At 38.0% G+C, this 9885-nt stretch overlaps 1 protein-coding gene across 6 annotated transcripts; it reads right to left on the minus strand.

Moving 5' to 3' along the window:
• On the minus strand, positions 1-3809 carry SMIM15 (small integral membrane protein 15). 6 transcript variants are annotated; one of them, XM_047086902.1, is made up of 3 exons: positions 3791-3809; positions 2433-2568; positions 1-1556 (listed from the first exon to the last, which is right to left on the minus strand). In XM_047086902.1, exon 3 carries the CDS (start codon positions 1543-1545, stop codon positions 1321-1323), a length of 225 nt encoding a protein of 74 aa, XP_046942858.1. In that variant the 5' UTR covers positions 1546-1556; positions 2433-2568; positions 3791-3809; the 3' UTR covers positions 1-1320. The 6 variants fall into 6 exon arrangements, with proteins under 6 accessions (XP_046942858.1, XP_046942852.1, XP_046942842.1 ...); XM_047086896.1 differs by lacking the exon at positions 3791-3809 and adding an exon at positions 3569-3784; XM_047086886.1 differs by lacking the exon at positions 3791-3809 and adding an exon at positions 3564-3784.
• Between the last annotated feature and the right edge of the window lie 6076 nt (positions 3810-9885).

Below are 9885 nucleotides of genomic sequence, written 5' to 3' on the forward strand. Positions count from 1 at the left end.
TTTTTATAAAAAAGTATCAAATTTATTTCAATATCTAGTTCCATTTTTAAACTAAAGCTGGTGGACAATTTTTTGTAACTTAAAATTCATTATCAGAGGGGAGGAAAACATTAATAAGCTATTATATACTGACAGCAAATAAAATTACTGGACTATGCATTTATAAAAGCCTGTTTAATAGTAAAAAGTTCCAGTTATCTACTTAACTAAAGGAAAGATCCTTTAGCTCTTTATTTCTAATTTTAACACATATCTCATTTTGACATAATTTACCTTTTTCATCTAATTACTGGTATGATGACCAAAATTTTTCCAAATGTTAAACCTTTCTTTACCACTTAGGAATTACAACTTAACGATTACTTTTTAAGAATTCCTTAAAAGAAATTTGAAATTTTAATTTTCACCATGAACCTGTTTCATCAGAAAGTAGAATATCACTACTAGGTAAGTTAAAACAAAGAATGGAAGAAAAACAAAAAATGGCATCTATATAATGAGCAAATTATCTGATAAGACATTTTAACTACTTCACATTTCTACTTAGCACAAGAAAGAGTAAACTGGTTCCAAGGTAACACAAGGTTTGGCATTTTTACTGCAAGCTTTAAATCATAGTGTTATTCTACTCAACAAGACATCTCTAAGAAAAAGGCAGTGTTCATAAGTACAAAAACTGTTATATCTGGTAGGTGGTATTCTATATAGTCAATAAGAGAATTCTTTATAAAATTAGATTTTAAAAAATGCAGAATGTCTGATAATTATCTCAAGGGCTAAAATGAGAAAATGCAGAACACAAAAAGTCATTAGTTAATATGTGGCTTTGAGAAAGCCAGAAATGATTCTATTCCAAGAAATAAGCAATAATGATAAAAGATATAATATACTATATGCCTTTTAAGCCAAAGCACACTTTTCACCTCAGGACAGTTTTGATTTTTACATTCTTAACTCCTTTTGTCCAGAAAGGGCCCCATTCTAAGCCATTATTTGAAAAGAATTCATAATGTATAGTCATTTCTCTCCACAGGATGTTTTCGTTTCAGTACATAAGCTGCAAAATGGCAAATGACTAAGTCAGTTATAAAGAATTTATAGAATAAATGCCAATTTACAATAACTGTCAACAGACTTCTACACCAAAGCCTAAAAGTTGCAGTAGTAGAGGCCACAACCAACATGATCCTTCCATGTGCTCAGACTTCAGTGACTACAAATTACTGTCATAAAAATCAGAAAAGAAACCTCAGTGGGTCCTTCCAAAGCTGCTTAATTTTCCAAGTGATTTTTCTCTGGTTATAGAGCCTGTTCATTCCTTCAATCCTTCTTTAGTCGTTTAGCTTTTGCAATATTTTCTTGACGTTTTTGTTTCTTTTTTTGTTCCTTTTCCCTGGCTTCAATCATCTTGGCCAATTTCCAGGACAGTACAGCACTTGCTAGAAACAATGGAGTAAGGGCCAAAATAACCGTTGTAAGGAAGCCATACGGGTCCTTTGCAGCCCATTCCACAACATACTCAGCCCAAGCCTTTATATCAAACATCTTGGTAGTGTCTTCGGAAAGGGGAGGAGGGAGGCAACGAGAGAAAAGACTATGTGGTTAATCAAATTTTGAAAAAGTTACATCATACAATCAGTTAACTCAGAATTCCATTTTCACTCATTAGTTTCTTGTTTTTAAAAAGCATTAAATGTACTATTTTAATAAAGACTGATATCTCCAGTTAAAAAAAAAACTAATCCAAGTATGATAACACTTAAAAGATGTAAAGTTAAAGATAAAAGTAAAAACCACGTGCAATCTGCCACAGGAACTACGCATTCTTGATAGTCAAGACACATTTTATTAGCAGTCGACTTTTGTAAGAATTTTGAGTTTTAAACACTCATTCCAGACAACAGCTGAATCCTGTCTGTCATTTTTGGACAAAACCTCAGTACTTTTATGTACTAATTAACAAAAGTATGAATCATCAAATTTGGTGTTTGAAAAGGACAAACCATGGAGTACATGAAAGGCCAGGAGAAAGAGAGGTAATGGATGGCTGTTTCCAGGAATGAAAAGGAGAAGCTATGGGAGCCATGAAAATATCTACATTCATATGCAAAGAAATAGGAGCAAAAAAGCCACATGCTATTTTATGTACTCTTTTGGCTCTGAGGACTCCTACTTGAGGACATAATTTAATAAAGGAGAAAATTACCCACAACATGTGCCATGCATTTTGTTCCATTTTGAGTCGGTATGGGAGGGCCATCTGTTAAGGAAGGATGGTGTGGATCTGAGTGACATTTTCTATTTTGCCTCACAGGCTTTTCAACCTTTCATGTTTGGGTCAACCTCTATTCAAAGGTGAGAATTAGAACACTTGGGTAGGAATGGGTGTATATACATCCACAATTTCAGCTGGGATTTAAAAAGTCATCTACCTTATGCTTGAGTAGTTATTTCCAACTTTGTCCTGCGATTATTAGTGAGCCAATTACAATTTCAGATGACCCTTGCTTGTCTTCTTCTTCTTTAGCTCTACCATATACTTGTGAGAGAAGATTTAAATTCTATATACTGGGTGGGTTGAAAAGAACAGATAAAAGAAAAAATGTTTCAGTTACAACTTTCAGGATAATTTGAATACAATTTCAAATGGAGTTACTTCGAAATTCTATATATGCAATCTATAAATGACATATTAAAATTGCCTGGCACATCAAAGACATTGAATATTTATTTCCTCCTAATGTGAAGAAAGAAATCATTACTACAACTGCAAACGCCCTCTAAGAAAATCCTAATTACTGGAGTAATTACAAGCATTTTACTACATTACTTCAAAAATAAAATTATTTATGAAGCTCACTGGCATATTAAAAAAAAATTACAGCATATCCATTCCTAGGTCTTGAACTTTTTTGTCACTAATTTATAGGGCTAGGTACATAATTACAAAATCAAATACCTCGCTTTATTCTTTAAGGGTTTGGGGGTCTATTCTACAATTCGTGTTCTTTTCAGAAAACCACCACAAAATACAATCCCATCACTCAAGAAAACTACCACCGGTTTTAATATCCTTTCACCGGTCTCTTCATATATTTTCAACAGAGAACACTAATTAAAGTGACTCTAGGATACTGTTAAATACTCTAGCTTCTGTCCCCTACCCTTGAATTCGTAGGCCCCAACGTACACAAGAGGTCCATCTGTTTCTTCAGCTTCTCCAGCACGGTAACGAATTAACTAAGGCAAGCAAAAGAACTTTGCAAAAAACGAGGCACGCGGAAGTGAAGGACATGCTTTGTGGCAAAGTTTTAGCCATTAACACAAAAAGTTATCGTCCATAAGCCACCAAGGCTCCCGTGCACTTCAATTTCGGACCCAAACGCGCGCGCCTCCCACACTTGGAGGAATAAATATTACTCCTCTTCCTTGCGTAAGGGCTCCACCGGGCTTGCTCTCCAAACCAGCGCTGCGCGGCTCCCGAAGCTGCAACTGATGGTATTTCACGCCATCACAAGCCCCGTCCACCCTTGTTTCCCCTTGCTCATTCTTGCTCCCCCTACCTCACCCGGCCGCCGGCCCCAGGGGGCCACGTTCAATCTCCCCTCGGCCTCGGCGGGCACTGGCCCGGCGGGTCCCGGAGAGCGGGTGGCCCCCGGGAATCCTGGCTCAGTCCGCCAGTGCAGTGGCCGCCTCCTCTGGGCCGTGGGCAAAACAACTGTAGCGGCCGCCACCAGACCCTCCGCATCACGGCCGGGACTTCGGGTTCGGACCCCTACTCCCAACTCACCTCCAGGCCGGAAGCAGGAAGGCGGAAGCCGCTGCTTTCCCGTCCCGCCCACAGGCCGGCCCCATCCCGCAGTGGGCCTGAGGAAGTCGAGGGGCCAGTTTCCGGCTGCGCCATTGTTGTGTGGGTCCCGGGACCTCGACTTCCAGGACTCGCGGGGGCGGAGAGGCGGGGTAGGGCGGCGCACTGCTTACGGGCGAGCGGCAGGTGAGGCCGCTCGGGCTGTGTGGCTGCGCCCTGGCTGGTCTCTGGCCGGGAGCCGGAGTCCCGCGCCTCCTGCTGGGATGAAGGGGCGACCGTGAAGGCGCAGGTGGGCTCAGGCCTTCAGAAGCCGGTCCAGAACCCTGAGGACCCTCTGCCTTTGCCCCCGATGCCTGCCAGGGGACAGCCCCCTCCAATGCTGGAGCCACACCCTTGATGGAGGGCCCCGGTGGGTGAGGTCTGTAGCTCCTGGAAACAGACCCCAGAGCGGCGGCAAGAAAGGAGTTGGTCTCCACAATCCGCCCAAAGCCAAGGTGAGGGTCACACAGCGGCTGTTGAAGGATTCTGGCGAGTTTCTTCTCTTGGGTCACACCCACCCCTTGCCCCTCTCGTCTTCTGGTTGGACAATAGTTAAAGCCTCACCTATTGGAGACAGTGAAGCAGCTGGACCTTGGTGGATCCACTGAAGCTTGTTACTAAAGGAAAATGCAGCCATGTGTGTGAGGAGGGATTTTTGTTGTTTGTTTTTAATTTGAGAACCTAACTCATTTCACATACACACACAAATACACAAATGGTCGATACTTGCCCAACGTAAACTTGATAAATAAACTGGGCATAGAGTTCCCACAGAGATATTTGTTCTTTCAGTACACAAATAAAGGGATTCAAAAGTCAACAAGCAGATAGAGTGAGTTTAATATTGTCTTCTAGTCTACAGGAACTGAGAGATTAACTCTCGCTTGGTTGCGAGCAAATGTGATTGCTTGCCCTGAACGGCTCTGTTTGACTACCTCTGCGAATGTTGCAAGACCTCTTCACTTTTGTGTGCCAAATAAAGCAGGTTTTTATTCTCGAAAGACTATAGCATGTTCTCTTTGAGGAGCAAGCTGTGACATGTATAAATAGATATAACAACAGTAACTATTATTTACCAGGGAACAGGCTTTTGGCAAATAATCTAGTGATCTGTAATACTGTTCGTTGGGCATATGTTAATGTTTGTATGTTGTATTAGCAGCAGTTGTTTTCTTACTCATTCTTGTTTGAAAACTTGGCCGATGGTTTCAAAGCTTGTGCTGCTTGGACCTAGCCTGTACCTGTAGTAGCCAGAAAAAGCAGACTCAGTCACTGGATTGTGTATACTGAGTACTTTACTTGCTGGAGGTAACTATGTGATTTCTAAAAACTTGTTCAAATAGGAATTCCCGGATGGGGTCAGATCGTATTTTAACATCCTACACTCCAGAGGCCAAGATGTGTGTGTTTTGTTTACATCTTGTATACACAGTATACCCAATTATTGCCTTTCCAGTGGTTTGCTCTGCTGCTTCCCTTGTAAAACGCGTAAGAGGCTTGGGTTGCAAGAAAAGGTGCGTAAGAAAGAAAGAAGCTTCCGTTCCCCTTTGGTTGTAGTGTAGACCATGCCTTCACAGCTTAGTGCTACTGATCTAGTTTTCAGTTCCAGGACAGGATGTAAGTAAGCCCAGGAATAGCATAGGCGTTCCCACAGCCGAGCCCTTTACTGCAACCTACATCGCGTTGATGAAAGGTGGCTTCAAGATTGGTTCAGATACTGTGGACTATTTTCTGTAGTGAGGAGTCGAAGCCTGTGAGTTCAGTTTCACAGGCCTGGTCTCTGCTGATCTGTATACACTGATAAGTCACTCTGAGCCTGTTTCCTCTTCTTTATGTGGACAGTGTACTAGGTTGTCTCTGGTGTTCTTTCAGCTTTAAAATTCTGTCCGTTGGACTGAATTTGGCCATTTTTCTAACTTGTGATTCATAAGCAGCAACAAAACAAAGAATTTAGTGGAAACATAGCCAATTTTCTTAAGATCTTATTTATTTGGAAAGATCCTGAATTGGGCTTTTATTCTTTCTCAAATGTCTTTTAGAATGCCAACTTAGAATAACTAGGAAATAAGCTCTGCTTGTATTTATTTTTAAGAAATCTTATTCATGAACCAAATTTTAAAAACCTTACACTATTAAGGAGGGTTTGTCTTTACATAATTCCTGTGTAGTGTATACACCACCTTCCCTATTCACACTATTTATTGTTCTTGTATTTTGAAAATGGAACATTACAAAATTTTAATCATTTTTTTCTTTTTTCTCTTAAGGTAAATCCTACTCTCATTTGTTTACAAAGTCTTTTTCTCTTGTATGGTATAAAGTCGCATTTCACCTGGACTCATGTCAAATTGTGAATGGAAAAAAATTGTGAATGAGTAAAATCTGAGTAAGATTCTGTTATAATAATATACACTTGACTAAAGATCTTGAGAATTTTCTTACCTGTTCAACATTTTGTGCTTATTTATCTTCACATATTTGACTTAATTTGATGAAACTGGTTTCTTCCCTAAATTTTATTTTGTGAGTTTTTCCTTTCATTGAAACATAATTAAAATACATGTCTTAAAATGCACACTTACATGATTTAAAAAGTAATCAGGTATTAGCGGTACTTGCAAGATCATACTGAAGAAGAATAATTTCTCAAAAGCTATTTATTGAGTGATTACTATGTACCAGGTACTGGTCTAGATGCTTCATATCTATTATCACTAATCCTGAGACTAAACAACCCCAAATGATAGTATTCTTCTACCCATTTTACAGATAAGGAATCAGAGACCTAAAAAGTAGAGCAGGATTCTAAACACATCTGGCCAAAATCCCAGCTCTTCTTTAATATCCAAAGACTTGTCAAAAAGTACTGATTTCATAAAATGAAAGTACGTGTTTTGATTCTATAATTGTTAACTGACGATCACAACTAAAATTTTTCCGTACTTCAGAATTTCTTATTGCCCAGGTGGTGGCAGCATGTCTCAAAGAGCTAGTGTGGTGCAAAAGGTTCTCTTCAACCTTGCCAGTTGATTTGTCTCTTCATCTCACATACCTGATCTCTTTCAACCTCTACTTCTCTTTTGGGCTTTCACTACTATTAGACCTCTCCCTCAGTAATTAACTCCATCTTCCATCTTCCCTTCAGTTTCATCTTCTGAATAGGTCCTATTCTGCCCGTTTGCTTTCAGCCTGTTTTACTTACAATGCATCGCAAGATTTCTATTTTTTAGAATATCCATGTAGACCTAACCCAAGGAATTTTTTTCAAATATTGTTATTTTTCACCCATTGTTAAATATAGTTTGGAAGAAATGCATACTAAAATAATGAGCTAATACTATAAAATACTTGCTTAAATGAGAAGGCATATGTCTTCAACTTCTCAGATACACGAATTAAGGATGTAATGAAAACCTTTTATAAGATAGAATTAGTCTTCAAATTAAGAACAAGAACATTCAGGAGGGAGTGGTGCAAGTTTGTATAATTCAGAAGGAATGCATATAAATATATAGCAGAATAACTAGTTAAACCTATTTTGGCCCAAAATTGCTTGGGACATTATTCTCATCTTTGCAGGGCAGACGCTACCTCCTCACAATAGCCCTCTTTACCTCTATCACTTTAATTTTTTTTTCATAGCACTCCAGTCTGACAACTTGTTTACTGGTTTGTCGTCTGTTTTTCCCACTAGAAAGTAAGCTATGTGGGATCACTTACATTGGTACCTAGAATATTGTTTTGAATAATTGATTCCAAGATGTAGCATTGCTACCTACAGATAAAACTGTTTTATTTTAATTTGTGGTTTGTACAAATCATGAAATAACCCAAATCCTGTGAATTTGTGAAGTCTGTATTAAAGTACCAAACACTTGTATGTTTTCAAGGTAATAAGGGATGCCCCATTAAGAAGAGGCCTAAAGATTAGTAAATAAGGTGTTTGGAGAAAGGTAAAGTAATTGTGATTATCTTGTTAATGAAAGAACACTAATTGCTTACTAATTTCCGAGTATGTAAAAATACGTATAAGGAACATGGCAGAACATCTTCATTGATGAGATAGAAGGAATTGGTCCTAGATTGTAGGTGCTAAGATTTAAGATAAGAGCAAGCTGGAATAGAGATCTTTGAAAATAGGGCAAAAGTGTATTTGCAGACTAGATGCCCTCTCTAGATATTTTCCAACTTCATTATTCCCAATGCAGATTGCAGGAGAAATACTTAGATTAAAATAGCAGATACTTCTCTCGTTTATTATTCCTTGCTGCCCATGGCCTCTTGCATACATTTTAGAAACATTCATTACACTTGAGCACAGTAGTCAGTACAGATAGTTACATATTGCTGCTTTGGGTAGTTGATAGAACTTTTTCTAACATAATACTGAAATCTGCTTTTTTAAAACTGAAACTGTTTACAGTTCTTTGTCTTCAGAATGTACTATACATGTGCTTGCAGCAAACTAATACCTTATAGTTGGAGGGCATCCTTTTGGAAGCTTAAAATTTCCAGTAAATCCTCCTGAAGCCTTGGATTACAGTGCTGTTGAAATTGTCAGATTCTAAGCTTTGCTGCTGAATCTAGAGGTTTCAAATTTTAGGCCTGTCCCTAAATGAGGTAATTGTATTAGGCATGTTAAGTTAATTTTTATTTCTGTGCTGGGGTCTTCTAGCCATTAAATAAGAATTTCTATCCCAGTTGGGAAAACTAATCCATGTGTCAGAATCTTTCAGTGTAAAAATGACGTTTATGGCAAAAGTAGCCCTTAGCAATATCACCTTCACTGGATAGAATTTTAATGAGAAACTTTCACCTTCACCTAAACAAGCTTCTTGAAGTAACCATATAAAACATTTTAACCATATTTGCTATATGATAATGTCAGGGACATTGTTCTCCATGTCATGTAGTACCCTTTATATAAAGTCCCATGTAAGATATTTTACAATGTGATTCTAAAAAACTTTTGAAAGCCACTTTTTGATAGTAAGAGGTTTGCCTCTTTTTGATTGGACTGTCACAAAGCTCAAGAGCCAAATTTGAAGTTCATTTTTAACATCAATTCTGACCTGCATTCTTCCATTTCTTTTTAAATACATTTTTTCCTATGACAAGTATTATAGATCTGTAGTTATTGTATATGTTAATGTAGTAAGGTAAGTCAAGTTCTTGGTGAACTAAGGGACAGTATAGTTTGCCTTTTTATCAAGTGCTAGTAAGTCAGACTTAAAAAAGACTTCTGATATGTAACAAGTAGTTATTTGCTAGTAAAATTCTTTCACTGATTCTAAGTCTGTTTTAAAATCTTACAACCATATCTTTCAAAACTAGAGAATATAAGAAATCATTGTTTGAAATCGCATCCCAAAGTCTAATGCTAAAAGCTAGTTTGTACCTTTAATAGCCCTCATAGTATAGTGTGTATATTTGGAATCTAGTTTATAAAATAAACAAAATTTACTTGTGCCAGGCTATAAATATATATGGTTTATGTTCTCTATACCATCACTTACAGACATCTCCTACTCCCAAATTCATAAATTGCTCTTGCTGAGTTTACAGTTTGTGTTTTTAGGCTTTAAGTCAGGAAACGAAACAGTCTAAAATCTAAAAACTCAATTCTGATTCACTCTTGAAGTAAAATAAATAATAGGGATTGTGTATGAGTTTCTAGAGGGTTTGAATTTGGAGTTTTTCTTCATTTTTAGATTTGGCCTTGATCAACTAATTTTCCATTCTCTGTAGTCAGATAATAATAATACCTGCCATTATAAAGAAAGTTGAACCAGGGTGCCTGTGTGGCTTAGTTGGTTAAGCATCCAACTTTGACTCAGATCATGATCTTACAATTCATGGGTTTGAACCCTGTGTCAGGCTCTGTGCTGACAGCGCAGAGCCTGGAGCCTGCTTTGAATTCTGTGTCCCTCTCTCTCTTTGCCCCTCCCCCGCTCCCACTCTGTCTCTCTCTCAAAAATAAGTAGGCATTAAAAAAAAGTAAAAGTTTAAAAAAAAAGTTTGGACCCATATTCTCTTGA

This window comes from Lynx rufus, unplaced genomic scaffold, assembly GCF_022079265.1.
Source record: "Lynx rufus isolate CCGP_SWC_20201006 ecotype Redwood Valley unplaced genomic scaffold, mLynRuf1.p SCAF_1, whole genome shotgun sequence".
NCBI lineage: Eukaryota > Metazoa > Chordata > Mammalia > Carnivora > Felidae > Lynx > Lynx rufus.